The sequence below is a fragment of the Trachemys scripta genome, chromosome 3 (genome assembly GCF_013100865.1).
Source record: "Trachemys scripta elegans isolate TJP31775 chromosome 3, CAS_Tse_1.0, whole genome shotgun sequence".
Lineage (NCBI taxonomy): Eukaryota > Metazoa > Chordata > Testudines > Emydidae > Trachemys > Trachemys scripta.
Genome location: NC_048300.1, coordinates 136,630,471 through 136,652,434, shown reverse-complemented (window position 1 = coordinate 136,652,434; position 21,964 = coordinate 136,630,471). Strand labels below are relative to the sequence as shown.

The window sequence follows — 21,964 nt, the reverse complement described above, 5'->3', positions numbered from 1 at the left end:
CTTGAAATATGTCTCTCTGGATCACCCAAAAAGATTGGTGGCAGGGCCGGCTCCAGGCACCAGCTGAGCAAGCAGGTGCTTGGGGCGGCCAAGGGGAAGGGGCGTCACGTCAGGCTCTTCGGTGGCAATTCGGCGGAGGGTCCCTGTCCCTCTCAGAGGGAAGGACCTGCCACCAAATTGCCGCCGAAGAAGAAAGCGGCATGGTGGAGCTTGCTTTTTTTTTTTTCCCCCTCTTCACCGCTTGAGGCAGCAAAAACCCTGGAGCCGGCCCTGATTGGTGGTCATCAGTCCTTCGTTCAAAGCTTCTTTCTTGTTCGAAAATCACAGTCCAGTGAAATGGTGCAGGATTGAAGACAAAGAGCATTGTCCCAGTCTGCAATTTATACCCACAGCACATGTGCATGGAAAGTTACTGGCACAAACAGTAGTCCTGGGTCACGTGTGTCTTGCTGAGTCATTCATTGCCTACATGTGCCTGAAGAAGAGACCTTGGGAGGGGTCCCTGGAAGAGCTGATTGTCCTTAATGGGCCATCAAGCAGGCTGGCTAGCCTTAATGTAAATCTGTCTTGGAGGTGTTACCCAGAAACACAACAGGTTTGAGATACAAACCTAGAGCAGTTTCATAACTTCATATACGATGACACATGCATATAAACAGGATAATCGTACATAGCAGACAACTTTTCGGATAATACATTAAATGACATACTTTGCATAAGATTTATCACAATTGTGCAACAGTGGTTTAGTGTAAACATGGTCACCTTCCATGGTCACACCCCCAATGCAAAATTGATGTAGAAGAGGGTGTCCCAGACACTGCTGGGTGCATCTTAGGAGTTCCCCATTCTCAACAATGCATCTGCCATTATATTTCCTTTGCCTTTAATATAAATTATGTTCATTTCATATTCCTGTAAGGCTGCACTCCAACAAAGCAACCTGGAATTGGTTCCCTTAGCTCTCTGCAACCATATGAGAGGTGCATGGTTGCTTAATACGTTGAACCTTCTGTTGTACAAATAGGGTTTAAATTGCTTAACAGCCCACACAATTGCAGAACATTCCTTTTCAATAGTTGCATAATTTTGTTCACTGGTGTCAGTTTCTTGTTTACACATGAATTGGGGTGTCTCCTATCACCTTCTCCTTTTTGCATTAGCACTGCTCCAAATCCAATATTGGAAGCATTAGTGCATAGCAGAAATGGTTTCTCAAAATCAGGGCTGGCTAAGACAGGTTCTTTAGATAAGGCTTCTTTTATGCTCTGGAAGTCCTTTTCCCAGGCCTCCATCCACACCACTTTGTCAGGCTTCCCTTTCTTTATAAGGTCTGTTATGGGAGCAACAATATCAGTGAACCCCTTTAAAAATAATAAAGGATTGGACCTGCTTCTTTGTTGTAGGCGCAGGCCAGCTTTTAATAGGCTCAGGGCAAACCAGCCCACTGTGCACTGTGTCCCAGGTATGATACCTTTGAGGCTTGCATTTAGAAACTTTGTCAGGTTAGCCTCTCTAAGCCTATGTAACACAATTCCCACATGGTTTATGTGATCTTGCCAAGAACTGCTGAAAATGGCTAGCTAGTCCCTGTAGGACTTCATCTATAAACCTCATGAATGTGGCTCCTGAATCCTGCAATCCAAATAGTGAGCCAGCATCCCAAACCTCCTCCTGCACCCCAAACCCCAGCCCTGAGCCCCCTACTGAGCCAGCACCTCTTACCCCTTCTGCACCCGGAGCCCCCTCCTGCACCCCAAGCTCCGGGGGGGGGTGTGTGTGTGTGGAGTGACCAGCGTGGGGCTTTGGTGAAGGGGTGGGGCAGATCCTGGGTTGCCCACAATTTCCCTCACTGACATCATGCAGGGAACCTGCATCAGAACCATTCTTTTCCTGTGACTTGGTCACGATATTCCCTGATTAAACATAGTTGAAATATCACCACCAATCAAGACAAGACAAGGCAGGTAATAAATATAACACCAACCACCATATCATCTTCAAAAAATTTCCACTCAAGGGGATTCTGGCCAAAAGCGCTTTTACAAAAAGCACAGAAAAAGCCAGTATGTTCACACTCTTATCTGGAAACAAATCTCCCTCTTGGACCAATTCCCTTTTACCTAAGGTAATATCAGAGGCTGAATCTCACCATCAAGTACACACAATTCCACTGACCTTTGCATTCTTTATGAATTCCTCACTACCCCTCCACATCTTAGTCCTAATATAATTTGTGAGGTCGGATGCTTTCCTCTTCCTCCACCTATTCTGGAATTAAAGTGGCAGCATTAACACCTGCAAGGTTAGCATTTGACTCACGGTGCAATGCTGGAGCTTATATGAGTAGCGTTTGTAAACAAAGTGACAGCATTAGAATTTATTGTGGTGTTTGTTGGTGCAGGTTGTGGAGTGTTTTTAAGCTTTGGGCAATTTGATTTTATACGGCATGGGGTCGCAGATTGATGGTTTCCCCTTCAGGTGAGAGGATTTATGTTCCAGGCTCCCATGAGCTGTTCTAATAAAGTTGGGGTTAGATTTTACTGGGGTGTACAGGGATTACCTTTCTCCTGGGGTTTACACCCTTCACAAGCTCGGTTTTCTATAAATTCATTAGTGATATCTGCTGCCTGTAAGACTGAGGCTATGTCTACACTACAGACCTTACTGCAGCACAGCTGTACCGCTGTAAGGTCTCCGCGTAACAGCAATATGCGGATGGGAGACTCCCAGAGGCATAATTAAACCACACCCCCAATGAGCGGCAGTAGCCATGTTGGCAGGAGATGTCCCCCACTGATATAGCGCTGTCCACACTGGCATTTTTTGTCAGTGAGTCTTTATGAATTGGGCAGAGTTTATGTCAGTCTCTCTTATTGAGAGAAGATGGAATTTCAGGCTGTGGCTGCTGTTCCTTCTGCCTGTCTAGGACTCAGAGCTGCAGTTCATGAGCATCTCTCTCAGTCTCCAGCTGTTCCATTCACATTCCGTGAGCTTCCTTTTCAATTTCAGCCTCTGCTCAGTGTCTCTGGGACACTCTCTCGTCTGCATCCTCAGCCTTCTTCTTCATTCTAAATTCTGGCATTTCTTCTTCATGCTTTTACTGGTGCCAGCGTTTGCATTCTTTTGTTCCTATTCTGAGCAAATTGGTCATCTCCTGATCTGAGATATTCCCTGTAAGGTCCATTTTCTTATCTTCACATCATTTTTTAGTTCTTTTGTGTTCATAAAAAATTGTGAGGATAATGGACCTTACATTGTGTTCATAGCTTCATAGGCTCGTGACTCACTCATGGTCACTAATCTTTAACCCTTAAAACTCTCAATATTAAATTTAAGTCTTACATAGGGTGGGGTTCTGAGCCAAAGCCCAATTGACACCTGTGATGATGTGTATCCTGCCCAAGACTTCGCCAAATGTGACTTTGCCCGTTATGGGTCACAGCTGAGAATGACAAATTCAGGACAGACTGTAAGAAACAGGGCAGAAATACCCCAAAACTGGTGGTTTATTCTATCATAAGATTTCACCAAGCCAGTAACAAAAGTGAACTCTTGTATCACGCACTAGTTCACAGAGAGCCAAACAACAGTACCCTAGGCACTCCAACCCCCAATCACCAACCAGACAACTGGACTTGGTGATGAAAGGTTCTTAACACCAAAATTCACCACGTTCAGTTCTTCCAATCCCAAAGGATCAGACACTCACCCCCAGGTCAACATGTACTTTCAGGATCTCATCAAATACCACACTGCAGCCAATCTTTAGTAAACTAATTAAAGATTTATTTAAAAAAAAAGAAAAGAAGGGAGTTATTAAATGGTTTAAGGAATCATATACATTACAATTGATTTCCAAGTCTGTAGAGGTCAGGATGATAGTAGTGATGGTAATTCTGCTACCTTGCAATGTCTCTCTCTGGATCACCCAAAAAGATTGGGGGTCATCAGTCCTTTGTTCAAAGCTCCCCTCTTGTTAGAAAAATCACAATCCAGAGAAATGGAGAAGGACTGAAGACAAAGAATGTTGTCACAGTCTGCAATTTACACTCACAGCACATGTGAATGGAAAGTTACTGGCACAAATATGGAGTCCTGGGTCACATGTTCTTTGCTGAGTCATGAGGCATTCATTGCCTACATGTGCCTGAAGAGACCTTGGGAGGGGTCCCTGGAAGAGCTGATTGTCCTTAATGGGCCATCAAGCAGGCTGGCTAGCCTTGGTGTAAGTCTGTCTTGGGGCGTGGAGGGGTTTACTCAGAAACACAACAGGTTTGAGATACAAATACAGAGCAAAGCTTCATAACTTCATATACAATGATGGTATATGGCATTTGGCATTTAAACAGGACAATCATACTTAGACTATAACTTTTCCGATGATATGTTACACGACATACTTTGTATAATATTTATCACAATTGTGTAACAGTGGTGATACATCAGTGATGATACATTACCATAAACATGGTCACCTTTCTTTTACACAGTATCACAATGGGCTCTTCAAACAAGCAGAGAAAGGTCTAATGCTAGCCAATGTCTGGAAGTTGAAGCTTGAGAAATTCAACTGGAAATAAAACAGTAAGAATAAGTAACTATTGGAACAACTTACCAAGGATCGTGGTGGAATCTCCATCACTGACAATTTTTAAATGAAGCTTGAATGTTTTTTCTAAAAGATATGCTCAAGGAATTATTTTAGGAAGTTCTATGGCCTGTGTTATATAGCAGGTCAGACCAGATGATCTCAATGGTTTCTTCTGGAATTAGAATCTATGAAAAAAAAAAGCGCAATCCTGCCCCTATCTTTGGGTACAGAGGGCTTTGTGCAACAGCCTTACTTAGTTTCTGCTGCAAAAGGGCAAGAGCAGAATTTGGTTGATGGATGTATCCCTGAGAATTTGCTGGGTTTGAAGGTGGGCCTCAGGGCCTGTTCTGCAAGGTGACAGCAAATCTCTCAGAGGAACAATCAGGAAGAAACTCTGCAAGGATATCCATCCTACTGAAGGTTTTTTCTTCAGAGCCCTCTCGTAAGGGAAAGGATAATCTGGGCCCAGGCTTGCAAATGTGAACACGTGCATTCAAACAATGCACCAACTAGGAAAAAACAACTTTTTATTTCAGGAATACGGGGTCTATAGATTTTAAATATATTCCTACCAAAACTAATATACTTATTGCAGAAAAATACTTTTACTCATTTCACCACAGGAAACCGGATTGTCCTCCTTCCAGATTTGAAGACAATGCAAGATTTAAATAACTGCTGATCTATCTAGACATGCTATATACTTTTATTGTAAATGTTTAATTAAACTAAGATGCTTTGATGTATATACATCCTGTTTGCATGTATAGCAGAGCAGCACTAATTCACAATAACCACTGGGAATCCATTTCTGAATTTTGCAAGTTAGCAAGTGAATAAATTAAACACACACACACACACACACACACACCAGGACACTACATAAAAGATGTAATTTATCCATTAATTTTCACTTATTTATAATGCTTCGGAGTACATTAGCATGTAGAATATTTTGTAATGTTAATATGAGAGCTGACTACAGCATTCTTATCTTTGCTAAGAAATAGGGTGGGACAGTCTGGCTTTAGTGAGAACTATCATAGTTGCCACTAGTAAAGTGAAAATTACTGAAGTTCTGTTGGGTCTTAAATGAGCAATGGTAGATTGTCTTGATTATCAATACAGTCAGATAATGGGGAAATGATTATCCCATTGAACTTGTTCTTTATGGCTAAATGAATTCAAGATCAGCCCAGAGGGCTCCTATCTAGGGTTGCCAACTGTGGTTGGATGTACTCCTGGAGGCATCATCACATGACATAATCTTTAATTAAAGATTAATCTTTAATTCCTGGAGACTCCAGGACAATCCTGGAGGATTGGCAACCCTACCCCATCTGAAGTGCCAGCACCTACAATGAATAAATGGTGATATACACATGAATGCTGTAATCTTAATATGCTGGAAAGGTATTTATAAACTTTTAAATTTTCTTGAAGTATTGCAATGAGGCGCAAGAAAAATAATTGTGCAAATGAGTCTTGAATTGAGATAATTCATTAGAGCCAAGGGTTTCATGAAAGCTTCCCTCAAGCTTGCACATGCCTAGCAGTGTTTCAGCATGAAAATTTTTAGATTTTTTTTTTTTTTTTTTTTAGGAAATAACAGCACATATGAAACGTTCAATGTAATGCATTATGTATATTTCTGGAATAATTAAAAGACAATAGCTCTGGGTAAATAATTATATTACATATTTATAACTATCGCAATAATAGACATTTTATATAATCTTCAAATTTAAAAAAGCAAGATATACAATTGAGAGTATTAGAAGACGACATTCAAATCTTGCAAAAGATTATCCAATCTAACTTTCAAAAAAATTTAGAAACAAAAAACAAAAATAAAGCAAACTATTTTCTGGCCCCTTTTTTCCCCCCCACAGAGAACCAACATTTCATGCATTTTTCTAGAATTGTCTTATTGTAAATAAAAGTGGTTACAAAATATTATCCCCCTCTGAATTAAGAGCACACGCAACGCATAGACACTGCGTTTCATTTTTAAAAGTCCTTCTCCAACGTAAATTTTTATACTCACTCAGATATGGGTGACTATCTGCACCCATGTTCCACAGAGAAAAAGTGTTAAACCTCTCTCTTTTTTAATTGCCTCCTTTTATCAATAAATAAGGTAGCCACAAATGATATTTTCTTTCCCCCACCCTTTACATATTATGCTCACATTCAACCAAATTGTTTCTCCAAGTATCTCGTGAGTGTTCATGGATCATTAACAGTTGTTAGTATTCATAGAAATGTCAACATTTGTCATCCTTACAAAGCAATGTACCTAAAGGTATATTAACATTCGTAAGGACTTAAAAGAGTAAATAAAAAAGTAATCTTCTGTAAACAGTTCTCATGTCATACCCAATACAGAATATTTAATGAAGCATTCAAGTCACTGCTTAAGACAGAGACAATCTTATAACTCAAATATATAGTCATTGGCCAGATATACCCGTCGGAATATAAGAGCTGCCAATGCTAAAGTCAGAAGGACAATCAGAACAGTTGATCCAGTGTGGCTTGTGTTGACTCTTGGTTGCTGCACCTGATTAAAGTTAGTTGAAGATGGTACTCTTCTCTGACTCTGCTGCTGGGCACGGCGCTGGCGAGGGCTCATGGAGGTATTATTAGATATAGGCTGAGTATGCTCTTGATTAGGTGGTGTGGAGTTATTCTGAGTTTCAGACTAAAAAGAAAAAAGTGAATATTGTTTTTAAACCGAGACAGTCCGTGCATCAGCAATGTACATACCTCTACATTTAAGAGCAAAGCCTACTCTTCCAATATAATGTTATTATCTGAAAGTCAGCTACAGGTGATCGCCTCTTTATGGTATAGTTTCAACCAACTTCTGTTATAGAGCACTGTTCCAAACCCTATGGCTCTCTAGCCAAACATTCAGAATAGACATCCTTCTACACACCTCCCAGCCTTGTTCTCCCAACCACTGTCATCCCAACTACATAAGGTACAGACAATCACCACTCCTGCCTATCATATGCTATTGCTCCCACTGTTTGTCTCTGGATATTGTAAAGAGGCATTAATGTAGAAATTATCTGCATTAAACTATGCACATCAACAATTTGCCTGTCAACTTAGTACCTTGCCTCAGGAAGTATGTACCACAGGACCTAACTACATAATTCAATTCCTTGCTATGTTGCACCATCCACTATTTTTATGCAGTTTCTGGACTTTTGCTCATTCCCTTGCTGCACAGAAGGAGCACAGAGGTATTTGTCATTTAGATAAAATGATTCCCCATGCGTCTGACGAAGTGGGTATTCACCCACAAAAGCTTATGCTCCAATACATCTGTTAGTCTTTAAGGTGCCACAGGACTCTTTGTTGCTTTTTACAGATCCAGACTAACACGGCTACCCCTCTGATACTTGATTCCCCATGAAATTCCAAGCCAGTGTGTGTAAGAAGCAGTGTTCTACAGGTTTTAAAACTTGTGTCTAAAAAGCGGTCTCTACTCCATGGTTTTGTGTTTTCTTTGTCATAATGGCTACCTCACATTTTGTGTCCCCTTATCTCAACAATGTTTTCAAGTGAAATATTTTAAATGGTTAAATAAAATATTTTATCCTTAAACTAGTCCATAGCATCTAGGTACTTAAGCACAAATGGTTTACACTGCACAAATGGAAAACACTGCAAATTATATTGGAACTGACGTTAAAGGATGAAATTGGCCATAAAGAAAGTTATAAAAATAGTATACAAAGCGGAGCAAAATTAGGAATTTCCATGTCACAGGAAACCCCAAAATTTGCTTTCAGCCCAATTCACGAAAAAAATCTAAATGTTTGATTTTGGTTTACTGAACTAAACCAAAATGCTTTGTTTGACTGAGTTCAAATTTAAAATTTTTATTAAAGTTAATATTTAAAATGAAATATACACGAGTTAAGAGGCAAGGTACTGCACATCTGGGATCAGGCTTGGGTTATGGGGGGTTACAGGTATCGTTTGCAAGGATGAGAATATACATACATATCGCATAACCTGCATAGACCCAGATTGGGTTGCAAGGGTTTTTAAAGTGTCAGTGGATAAGAGGCCTCGGGCACACCACCCCGAATAAGGAGTCCAAGTCAGTATCGGTGTAGTGGATAAGTACATGGGTGGGGCGCATCCCTTGGTTCTTCAGGGAAGGAAGTGGGTTATTTCCCTGGTCGGCGGTCTTGGTTACTCAATGCGGTATTGACAGTGTGTATTACACTGTAATTTTCCCCATAGTGACATGTTGGCTCTTGAGAGTTGTAATTTGGGAGCCTGACCTCTCCTGGCTGGACGACATCTTCCATAATGCACCATGCAGCTCGGTCACAGGGAAATCCACACTGCATTATGAGACACATGGTCCTCCAGGTATCCTGGCCAACAGCAGAGAATGGAGATCTGAACTACAACTCCCACAAGGAGACTTCAGTGTGCAATAAAAACTAATGATTGACAAAAGAAACACTGACATGTACTGAAAAGAAATCCTAATGTCCATGAGGATATGTTGTACCCTCCTACGTAATAGGACAAAGGACTCCGGAACTCCAGAGATTCACCTTTAAGTTTCCTTTACATGACATTTCCAGCAGGGGTTTAAATGGGTACAGAACTTCAAATCCAAACAGTTCTGGCCAGCTCTCCTACCATCCTCACGTATCCTAGAGTGCCCTCACAGCCATACCGACCTTTCCCCATTATATGAGTATGGCTTCTTCAACAGCAGAGATGATTTCCACTGCAGCAACACAGCAGTAAGGACCTACTCAGGCATGCACTGAGCCTACAGGAATGTTTCTAAGGAAGACCTAGGACCACTCTTTAAGCAAAGGGCAAATTATGCACATATCCCATTGATTTGTAGGTCTGTCCTGGGTGGCAGATGGCGCTAGGGCCAAAGAAAATTAGATTTAGAGACTTTTAGATTTTGAAACTTTAGATCCACAGAAACAACTACATCCACCACCACGAGAGAACAGTGAAGCCAGGAAATGCAGGAGTTGGACACTAAGAAGGGAATGGGGTTCATTTTCCCAAAATGAAAAATCATGTTGTTCATCCAATATGTCTACCTACAGACTATTCTATGTTATTTACAATAAGAGGCCTTGTATATATATTTATATTATTTGGAAACATTTCTAATCCTTATTATCAATTATCATAAAGATGGGATCAGAATGATTAGTGTGTGCCATCCTTGGCTATTTAGAAGGGTTTCTTTGTAAAACTGTAAAATCTATGTTTAAAGGTTCTCAACCTGTGGCCCAATTAGGACACAGCTGCAGCCCAGCTCAGCTGTGTGCTAAAGGCCGTAGGCTCCAGACTGCCCTGCCAGGCAGCGCGCTCCTGGCTACCGTCTCCCAGTTGGGCTGCCCTGCCAAACAGCAGGCTCCATGGTCCAGGCTCCTGCCGGTCCCGCACGGTGGGGCTCAGGGTCCAGACAGCCAGCTGCTTGCACCCCCGCGGGAGGCTCCAGGTTCAGGGGCCTGGCTGCCCCCCCAGTGGGGCTCCCGGTCTAGGCAGCTGGCTGCCGCCCAATCCCCTGCAGCGAGCTCCAGGTCTGGGCAGCTAGCTGTCCCCTGGCTCCCCGCAGTGCACTCCAGGGTCAAGGTCCTGGCTGCCACCCTGGCAGGGCTCAGCCCGCAGCAGGGAGGGAAGGTCGCAGAGCAGCCAAATTGCCCCCCTCTTTTGCCTTGTTTTGGCTGGACCCCGCCAAACCCCAGTTTGGCTCCAGTTTGCTATCAAGCATCTCCCTGGCTGAGACCTAGGATGGGAGACAGTCATTGTCTTTTAATCTGGAAATAATGACAGCAGAGAGTTGTTGATGTAGCAAGGAACCAAGAAGGAATGCTGATAATTTCATGGCTCACAACCATTGTTTCCACTCAGGGGGCTCATAGAGCACTTAGTTTCAACTCAGTTTTGTATCTTTAATAAACGGATCCCGTTATCAGAATGCCAGCTGTACTGACAAAATTTCATTGTTGGCAATGAGGTGGTCAGTGATGGCTAATACCAAGGCCGAAAGATAACCATGTAAAAATGTGATGGGAGTGCCTGTAAGTGGGATGATCCCTACCCCATCCTTCCAAGAGCATACAGACTCTGAAATAGTGTCCAAAGTCATTCCTTTCCTAGGATGTGCCTGTATTGGTAACTTAAAACCAGTAACATAACATTAACCTCAACCTAAGCTTACTCTGAGTGTGGCTGTTTCTAGGGTCCCTCTAAGACCTCTTCTAGCTCAAAAAAGCCAGATTTCCATTTTCAACCTGTTCTATACTGGGGGACTGAGCAGCCCACGTGGCGAATATGAGCTAAACCTTTTCTGCCTGTAGTGTTCAGATGACATAAAAACAAGGTGGATGTCTGGATTTTCAGGCATTTGATAGTGCACTGAACCCTCAAGAAGGTAGGAGAGCAGCAGGCAGGTTGCAGCTGGGCTTAAAGGCTGAAGCTGTGCATCTTTGATGGTTTGGTATGAAGGACGTGTTGTGGGATTGGTTCACACTTCTTGCATACCTCTGATGGGTGAATCATATTTATTTATATTCTTCATTGAAGAGAGAATGATCATGGGATTCATACCGGTGTGAATCTGAGTCTGGATTTAGTGGGGGGAGGAGGGCAGGCACAGAAGATGCTTTTGTCGGAAATGTGTGCAAATCAGCTATTACAGGGAGCTATCAACTCTGCTTGTTTAAACTGGATCTGGAGGAGTGTGTAGCTAAAAGGTCATCAGGGTCTTTTGGGATACCAGTGACACAGTGATTATATACAGGAAAATCAGGTATAATGTTGCTCAACTTTACAGGGAAGATAAGCACATTTAACCAGGCACAGAAATGTCATTGGGAGAAGTTAGGATATGTCAACGCTGCATTTGAGAGTGAATCTCCCAGCCTGGTCAACAGACTCACACTAGCATGCTAAACATAGCTGTAGAGATGTTGTGACTCATGCTAGAGCTCGGGCTCTCAAGCCTAGGCAGGGGAAGGATAGGCTTGAGCGCCTGAGCTCCAACCCAAGTCGCAACATCTAAGTATCAATTTATTTTTCACATACTAGCGCAAGCCTTGCTACCACAAGTTTGTATACCTGGCTTGGGAGGCTCACTCCCAGATGCAGGGTAGACATCCCTCAGGGATCAGACTGAGGGGAGACAGAAACCCAACAGCAGGGTGCAAGTTGTGGCATAGCTATTTGCTGGTGCCCCTTGGGCAAATACCAGTGACAGGCTCAAAGGGGCTGGCTCCCAAAGGTAAACATAAGACTTGGGAAATACTGGTGGATCTTCCTATCCTGGAGGAAGGAGGGGAAACCTTGAGTCTTCCCGGACTGAGATACTGATGAGAGGATTCAGAGGTGATCTGAAACCTAGGTGTTAGTTAATCTGAAGAGGCCCAATAATTTGACATAGAGGCTATTTTTTAACAGTGCACTGCACCCAAATAAAAGTGTTTTAACACCGACCTCCCCCAAGTTAAAGTTAATAACATCACAGCCTTCCACTTCAAATTCCATCCCTGCAGCTATGCTTCATTCTCTTGCAAATCTTGATCAACAGACATACCATGTGTGACGTTATTGACATGAACTGTGACCGTATAGATCACTGTGACAACCAAGGTCCTATCGTTGCACCAAATCTTGTACAATGGAGGTCAAGTAAGATGTCTATGGAAAGGTTGTAATTTGGTTATGATTATGCAGTCTGTATGTGTTTACTGGCTATGTACTTGTATCTCAATGTATTTGATTTTAAGTAGCATCAGAGAAGCATTTGGTAAGCTTCTTGAGACTGGGCACTTATTCAGAATAGTCCTATCAAGAAACACTTAACTGACAATGGACTTTGGGAGACGCCAATCCACATCTGAGCCTTCCTGGGAACGTTCAAACTAATGTAAACAATTGCGTCGGCCTGCAAAAAGCTGAATCATTCATGGACATGTGACTTGCCCAGGTGGCTACAAACTCCATCTTGTTGCTGTGATTTTGCACAGAAGAACAAAGGGGTTTCCATCCACAAGAGAGAGAATATACAAGGCCCTGAAGCCTCTCCATTTTGTCTTCAGCTGGCTCAAAAGATGGCATCTCCACCCCAAAGAGATGCCAGAAAGAAACTGGGACAAAGGACTGCAACTATGGGGGTGAGAGTGATTGCTGGACCCAGGCCATAAACCACAATGTTGGTCTGAAAAGGACTGGGTCCAGACTAGGAAGGAGTATAGTCTGTGAAAGTAGCTTATTGGAACGTCTCTGAGGGTGATTTACACCTGTATTCAGTTTCCTACTGTATTAGGCTTAGACTGGAGTGTTTTATTTTGCTTGGTAACTTACTTTGCTCTGTTATTTCTTGGGACCACTTAAATCCTACTTTTTATACTTAATAAAATCACTTTTGCTTATTAACCCAGAGTAAGTAATTAATACCTAGGGGAGCAAACAGCTGTGCATCTCTCTCTATCGGTGTTATAGAGAGCAGACAATTTATGAGTTTACCCTGTATAAGCTTTATACAGAGTAAAATGGATTTATTTGGGGTTTGTATCCCATTGGGAGCTAGGTGACTGGGTGCTAGAAACAGGAGCACTTTCTAAGCCGTTTTCAGTTATGTCTGCAGCTTTGGGGGTGTGGGTCAGAACCTGGGTCTGTGTTGCAGCAGATTAGTATATCTGGCTCAAAAAAGGCAGGGTTCCTGAAGTCAGATTTGTGTCCATTAATTCTTTTGCGTAGAGACTGTCCGGTTTGGCCAAATCTTGGGAGATCCGTCTCCAGATCTTGGGAGACAGACCTGTCCTCGCTTACAGACAACCCCCCAACCTAAAGCAAATACTCACCAGCAACCACACATCACTGAACAAAAACACTGACCCAGGAACCTATCCTTGTAACAAAGCCCCATGCCAACTCTGTCCACATATCTATTCAAGTGACATCATCATAGGACCTAATCACATCAGCCATACCATCAGGGGCTCGTTCACCTGCACATCTACCAATGTGATATATGCCATCATGTGCCAGCAATGCCCCACTGCCATGTACATTGGCCAAACTGGACAGTCTCTCCGCAAAAGAATTAATGGACACAAATCTGACATCAGGAATCAAAATACTCAAAAACCAGTGGGAGAACACTTTAACCTGTCTGGCCATTCAATGACAGACCTGCACGTGGCTATCTTACAACAGAAAAACTTCAAAAACAGACTCCAACGAGAGACTGCTGAGCTGGAATTGATATGCAAACTAGATACAATCCACTCAGGATTGAACAAGGACTGGGAATGGCTGAGCCATTACAAACATTGAATTTCTCTCCCCTTGTAAGTATTCTCACACTTTTTATCAAACTGTCTGTACTGGGCTATCTTGATCATCACTTCAAAAGTTTTTTTCTCTTACTTAATTGGCCTCTCAGAGTTGGTAAGACAACTCCCACCTGTTCATGCTCTCTGTATGTGTGTACATATATCTCCTCAATATATGTTCCACTCTATTTGCATCCGAAGAAGTGGGCTGTAGTCCACGAAAGCTTATGCTCTAAAAAATTTGTTAGTCTCTAAGGTGCCACAAGTACTCCTGTTCTTTTAGCTGAAAGCAAGCTCCTGAACAGATGTCAGGGCCTATATGAAGTAAAAGAAGCCGTCAGGGATATTGACTATAAGATTTAACAGACTCTACCACGTCAAGCTATTGAAGCCCCGGCAAGACAGAAGCTTATGTGGTCGCCCTAGAGACGCCACCAGAATATCCCCATAATTGACCCCTGAACAAGGGGCAGAAGTTATCAAAATGACTGAATGAAACCACAGTGTGTTCTCTGAGGAGCCAGGCAAAACCACAGAAGTTCATCATCACGGATCCCGGAGTAAAGGTGAAGGTTAAACCATATCGGATCCCCGAGGCAAAAAGAGAAGAGATCAGTACTGAAATTAAGAGGATGTTAGATCTAGGAGTACCATAGTCAGTGGTGCATTACAATCATTCTGGTACTTAAGCCAGATGGCACTACGAAATTCTGGAATGACTTCGGATAATTAAACGAGGTGTCCCAGTTTGATGCTGACGCCATACATCAAATAGGTGAGCTAACTGACCAACTGGGGAAAGCACAATTCTTGTCCACCCTTCAACCTGACCAAAGGATATTCATAAATTCCTCTGGCAAGGGAAGCCAAAAAGACTGCTTTTTCGACACCAAAAGGATTGTACCAGTACACCGTCCTCCCTTTTGGATTGCACAGGGCTCCTGCAACCTTACAGTGGCTCATGGATCAGCTGTTACATCCACATGCCAAGTAAGCCGCCACTTACTTGGATGATGTGGTCATACATAACCCAGACTAGGGGATGCACCTTGAAAAGGTGGAAGCAGTACTAAATACCTTGAGGAAAGTGGGTCTCACTGTGAATCCCTCCAAGTGTGCAATAGGTCTAGTGGAAGCCAAATACCTTGGGTATATTGTGGGGAGAGGCAAAGTGAAACCCCAACTAAAAAAGCTAGAGGCGATACAAAGTTGGCCTCGACTGATCCAGAAGAAACAGGTCAGAGCATTTCTAGGGATTGTTGGGTACTACAGGCAATTCATTTCCCACTTTGCTACCAGAGCATACCCATTGATGGACCTCATAAAAGCCTGTGGCCCAGACATAGTGAAATGGGCCTGCGCGGCTGAAGAAGCTTTTGCAGATCTGAGGACAGCCCTCTGCAGTAATCCGGCGCTAGTAGCCTCAGACTTTGAGAACAAGTTTACTAGAAATGGATGCCTCTGAGGTAAGGCTGGGAGCCGTACTTTCTCAAATGGTAGGGAAGGAAGAACACCTAGTCCTATTCCTCAGCAAGAAACTCCTTCCCAGAGAACAAAAATATGCCGTAGTAGAGAAAGAATGCCTGGTAGTAAAATGGAACTGAATTTCATTGGGTTACCTCACCTTCCTAGTAGCAGAGCAGGGCCCATTTTTACTATCTTTGCTCAGGGTAGGCTTTTATTAGCTTCAGCATGAGTTTACCCTAAGAAAGAATAAGAGCAGGTCCTGTAATACAACTCTTCACATTTCACATCTCATTTTCTCTCTGTTCAGCTTTGATGACTCCTCACTCCCCAATGACTGAAATGGACAGTTTATTAAACTGGTTCCTACTCCCAAATGGTGGTGGCTCAGAAACATGGGCAGCTTTTGAAACATATGCTTAGTGAAGCAATACGAGCAGAGAGATGGACAATCTGATCCCTTAAAATATTAATCTACTTTTGACAGCAGTCCATCACATGCAATAAATAAATGTTTATGTAAGTTTAAAGCTTTAATCATTTCATATCTGTCAACTGCTCTGAAAAAAGCTATGCATGCAGAAGAACTGATAATCTACTGAAGAAAACAGTATTATTAGAAATGGGAATAATTAAATTCTTATTATTTAAAAAGACTTCCTTTACAATTGAAACAAACACTAAGATGCCTGTGATTATTTCTGTTGACTCCAGTGAATTAGTTTTAATTAACTCAATACTCTTAAGAGCCAGGATTTGTGGTAAAAAGAATATAATCAAATGGCTTATTCTGAAACTGAAAAATTTGGAAGAAATCCTTATTGTGGAAAAATACATGCTATTAGCATGCTTGTATTTCCACGTAGCTGGAAAGTGCACTGCAAGATGCAACAGATGGTCTGACGTGATTTGACTTTTTTTTTTTTTTTTTTTTAAACCAATTTGCAGCCCATCGTTGCTAAAAAAACCACCACAGCTTATCTGAGATTTGTCTACAATTTATCAGTGAATTTAGATTGCATTTGAAGCAGTCACAACAGCAGCTGCCCTGGCCCAATACCAGGCCTTAGGCACTTCCAGAATGGCTGGGTTATATAAACACTATCCCTGGCAGTATTAACATGCAAATGTCATAATAAATTGCACAATTTATTTAAAATGGTAAGAAGTAATATTTTCATTTACTTAGCCACATGTATTGCAGAGATTCTAAAAACAGGAACATAATCTTATTTAATTAAAAGAAAATCTGCAAATCACAGCAAACATACTTTTTTGCCTCTTGTACATAAGAATATCACACTCTGGTGTAAGAGACTGGGACAGTATGTAGAAGGATAAAGTTCTTGAAACCTTCTTAATAAACTACAGTAGTATTCAGATACCATAAACATTTGTGTATCTTTAACCAACACATGATACAAGTTACTGAATGCTGCAACACTAGAAGAAAATAATCAATTTATTTATAACATGCAATTAATGGAAGAAATGGAAAAAGAAAAAGGCTACTCTTGTGGTTAAGGCACAGAACTGGGAGTCAGGACATCTGGGGTTTTAATCCCAGTTCTGCCACAGACTCCTGGGCAAATCTAGGCAGGTCACTTAGGTCTAATTTTCAGAAATGGCCTCTACAGACTCCCTCACTTCGTGGTATCTACTTCAAGTATTAACCCTCTCATGGTCCTCTTCACTCTTAAAGCTCTATAGTGGGGAAGTACTGTTTCACTTGTGTTGCCCTGTGTGAAGTTATCACAAGGAGCATCCTTTGGCATTTTTAAATTAAATGCACAAGTAACTAAGGGCTAAATCCTCTTCAATATCCAGCCTGAGTAAACATTGTGTGGGTTGGGAAGCAGAATCTCTCTTAATAGATTGTGCTCCGCAATTGCTACTGCAGCCCAAAGAATGCCATAACCTCTCTAGCAGCTGCATGCATATCCCAGTGTATGGTGGATCTGTACAGTTCTGGATTCATCAGACCAGCATTCAGCAGTGCAAAATCAACTATATGATGGGAGTCCCCACAAAAAGTATGGTGATGCCCAGGGGGTTCCATTGCATTCAGGGCCTTCCAGGTAGTGATTGAAATGACAGGTAAATTCTAGACTAGACACTAGCAGCAACATTTTGGATGGGCTGGCAGTATGTGTGCATGCACACAAGAGCAAGCGTGCTTAATATCTTAAAGATATAGGAAGAGATTGTGGTATTTGAGGTTTGTTTATTATTAGGATGCAGTTGAGGAATTTGGCTGTTGAGATCGTCAATAAAGGGTGGGTTTCTGGTAAATGTTATGGAAGTGAAATTATTTTATTATGGCCTGGAGGAGGAAAGCAAAGGAAAGGGCAAAGTCAAAGATGATCTCCAAGCTATGGGCTTCAGGTACAGGGAGGGTGGTGCTGTTATCAACCAATACAGAGAATAGAATTAGTGGCGGTACTTGGGGAGAAAAGGTTAAGAGCTCTGTTTTGGCTATGTTGATTTTGAGATTATGTCAAGCCATCTAGATGAGTGACTATCAGGGCTTTCTTGTATATAGAGAAGCCAATCAGGGCTTCTCTATATACAAGAAAGAAGACACAATCCCTGCCTCAAAAATCTTATAATCTAAGAGACATCACTGAGACAAAAAGAGGTGCAAGATTGAAGTGCAGAACAAAGATCTAAACTAAAGAGGTCTACTCAACAGTCAGAATTAATAATTAAACCCATGTAACTGGATGAAGTTGCCCAAGGATGGGGTGCACAGAGAAAAGAAGAGGGAGCCTAAGAACAGAGCCCAAAGGAATCCAGCAGAGAGGAATGAAGGGGAAACTGTCAGTCATAGAATCATAGAATATCAGGGTTGGAAGGGACCTCAGGAGGTCATCTAGTCCACCCCCCTGCTCAAAACAGGACCAATCCCCAGACAGATTTTTGCCCCAGATCTCTAAATGGCCCCCTCAAGGCGGAGTGAGGGACCGTCCGCCGAATTGCCGCCAAATACCTGAACGTGCCGCCCCTCTCCGGAACCGCCGCCCCAAGCACCTGCTTGAGAAGCTGGTGCCTGGAGCCAGCCCTGGAAAGGACAGTGCCACAGAAGCTCAGAAAAGACAGGATATCAAGAAGGAGGAAATGACCAGCCATACCAAGGGAAGCAGAAAAGACAAGGTTGAAGTATCCATCTTGAGACTTAGCTTAGGGATGACTTAGATGCATAGGATAACAGTCAGTTTAGAGTAGATAGACTCGGCATTCAGTATAAGGTCAGTAAATTATTTCAGCTCTTACAGACAGCCCACTCCATGGCTTTGTCTAGACTAGAATTTAAGATTACATAACACATGCTAACTAACACCTTTTAAGAGTCTTCTATCAATAAGACACAGTTGTCTTTAATGTGCTAAAAGAATCAAACTAAAGGCTAGGTTATCCTGATAAGTGCCAACATTATATTTGAAAGCCTAGTCCAGACAAAGCCAATGAGTTTAGAAATAAAGCAAAGAAGGGAAAGACTAGTGGCTAGAAAGATAATAAAGCCACCCCATGGTCCTACTTAAGGACTGGGGAGATGAGATCTTGTTTATACACAGAAGGAAGGAAAGAGATGGACTGTGACCAAGGGAAGATAATAGTTGGAAGTGGATGAGCTCACAAGGTGGACAGATGGAGAGGCTGGAGGAGGATGGTAAGCGAGATTTCAACATCAATGATAATTTTACTTATGTTAGTATAATTAGTAATTGGTGACTCGGGGCCAAATTTTTTTTTTTTTTTTTTTTATTAAAGCAATGGCATGTGCCCTCTCCACATAATTTCTACTTTGGTATACATAGTCTATTTTGTTAACTGCTCTTCGGTCAAAGTATTGATTTCAAGAGTTTACTAAATGTGTAAAGAAAAGTTTTTTTCCTGATCATCATATAAATAAGGAAATTCACCTATCTTATTATATATTCTTACACAACTAAGTATTCCACAATCTTAAAAAAAGTCTCAGATCAGCTAAATAATTCTCTAGACATGTCTACACATTGCTTGGTTTTCAGATCCCGGCCTCCATTTGCGAATCCACTCACATCTAATAAGATTTATTAAACACATCATACCATTGTACTGGTGGTTGGGTTCTGGAATGCTCTACTTATACCATCCTGTCGTGGCTCAGGTAAGGTGGCAGAGTGGTTCAATTCCGATGTGTTTGGGGATTCAGTGATAGACTTTCTGGATGAATTGATTTCAGCCTAAAGGGAATACATTTGTACATTTCAGATGAGAGATCAAATTAGTTATAATATACTATAATGTGGTTTATTTGATCTATTATGGAGCATCTGTTTCAACATTTACAGCATATGAGGAGATTTACTGAATCCTTATCAATAGACATGCAAATTATGTTTAAGCTATATACAATGTTTCTGGAATTTCTGGAGGTGTTGCAATTCTAAATTATTTTCACAAGCAGTAAGTCTACTAATGCACAAAAACAAATAAAAAACCTGCAGACACATTTCTGATTTTTAGTTTCACTTGCTTGTATACAATGGTGGATGTTAACATCCAAAAGGGGTATAAGATAAGGAATAAAATTGGAAGCATCCTTCAGAGGAGAAAAAAAACTCTCAAATAAATGCCAAACATTTTGTAAAAGTTATATTTCTTACATGGTCTCACTAACTTTGACAGCACTTTGGGGAATCCTTATGAAAGCACTGATTGTTTGAGAGTATTTTTTCTAATGTATTACAGGTTAAAGGAAAGCCTTTATATATTAGGCCTTCAAGCTTTCTACTGCCACATCTTTTTCTTGGAAAAGCTGAACTGGACCAAAGCAGAAGTCAACACTATGTCTTGTTTCTCTACCACAACCAACCATGATGGGACCAACAGCAAACAGCTGGCTATTCAAACTATAAAAGCACAACCAATGTCTTTAGGGGGCTCATATCTGGAATGGAAATTCTTCAGGGATGTTATCCTAGCTTAGAGGAACCCCAAACAATACCTCATTTCATAAAGATATAAGAAATATTACATCTCAAGAATATTAAACTGTTTGTTTTCTACACTATTAGAATCCAATATCTTGTGAGGTATTGAATGCTTTACAACCTAATTGACGATAATGGGAACGAGAGGCATTCAGCACATTACAGGCTTAGGCCCTTAATTTTCAATGCAAATGGGATAAGAGAACATCAAAACATTAACTGTATCTTAGCATCTATAAAATGTCTAACATTGAGAAGTGCTACATGTTTAACAGTGTTCTCACTTTGAAGATTCAAGAGAAAGTGGCATCTCAATGGTGACTGGTAATGGGGTCATAGCAGAGGGAGAAAAGTAGCATTGTTCTCCTGAGCTGAACACTTTACCAATGGAACATAACTAGGAGTAAAAACAGCTGGTCTGAATCAATTTAACTCGCAGCATGCAGTGTAGATAAAGTACTTTGGTAGAGGAGTGCAATGTTACACTTCCCATGCCCTGTGTCTGAATCTCAAGCTACTGAATTTGCTTTCTCCAATCTTATTAAATACATATTTTTTAATGCAAATATAAGTAGTAATATTAAAAAGTGCAAGCAATGGATTAGGAACCAATAAATTGTGTAAATAACAAGAGCTTATCTCCTGACATTTTAATGCAACCCTTTTCTCTTCTATGCTCTTGTTCCCTTGTGTTGATCATGCCTTGCTGTTCTGTCTGATACCACAAGGTCCTGAACACCTAACATTTCAGTTGGTCTAGAAATTGTTCCTATTATTTTTAAAATTGAAATGAATCTTTAGATCAATTCCACTGAATTGATCAATAGGGTAGAGAAGGGAATTGAATATATTGATTGTCTGATCAATATATTCTATTCCCTTCACATTTAGATAGGCTGGCTTTTTGTAACACAGTTATATCAAATATACTACTTGTTCAAATGTTGGTCAAACAACAATAGCATGTTATATGGTGCACTACATAGGAACATAGCTTGGACACAGGACTTTGCAGAAGACTGAGGCTTTTCCTGAGGAGCGTATAGCAACAGTTCTTTCTTATTCCAAATGCTAACATGGAATACATCCATTATTAGAAATCCCAATGGTTCTTACACCCCTCAATGGTAATTCCCACAATTATTGTGGGTGTACCAAAAGAGTAGTCTGTATTAGACAAATGTTAATAAGAAAATCTGACCTGGTGCTGTGAGCCAATCAAGTCAGAAAACTGGAAGTGAGAAGATATGCCTGGCTTTGCCAGTCTTGTTCCATGGCTTTGGGCAAATCACTTAAAGGCAATAGGCGTAGAAGGAAAAAACTTGGATTGTGCCCTTTTTTGCTTCTGATGTGTGAATGCAATTTGAAAGGGTTTCGGGAGGCTTGTGCTATACATTAGAAATTCAGGTGTTGCTAACCCATTTTTTTTCTAGAAGTGTATAGACCCCTAGTTCTGTAGTAGGTTTAGAGAGGAAGGATAGTCCAGTGGCTTGGCTGCTACCCTGGAACTCAGGAGACCTGGGTTCAATTCTCTTCTCTACCCTATGTGACTTTGAGCAAGTCACTTAGTATCTCTGCGC

General features: G+C 41.4%; 1 protein-coding gene across 1 annotated transcript in view; it reads right to left on the bottom strand.

Moving 5' to 3' along the window:
- Positions 1-6,487: 6,487 nt before the first annotated feature.
- The window catches only part of UBE2J1 (ubiquitin conjugating enzyme E2 J1), a 61,066-nt gene continuing 45,589 nt past the window's right edge, over positions 6,488-21,964 (bottom strand). Inside the window, exons 7-8 of the mRNA XM_034766049.1 lie at positions 19,500-19,634; positions 6,488-7,298 (exon numbers count right to left, since the gene is read on the bottom strand). Coding sequence (XP_034621940.1) covers positions 7,029-7,298; positions 19,500-19,634 — 405 coding nt within the window. The 3' untranslated portion in view covers positions 6,488-7,028. The remainder of the gene's footprint in view (positions 7,299-19,499; positions 19,635-21,964) is intronic.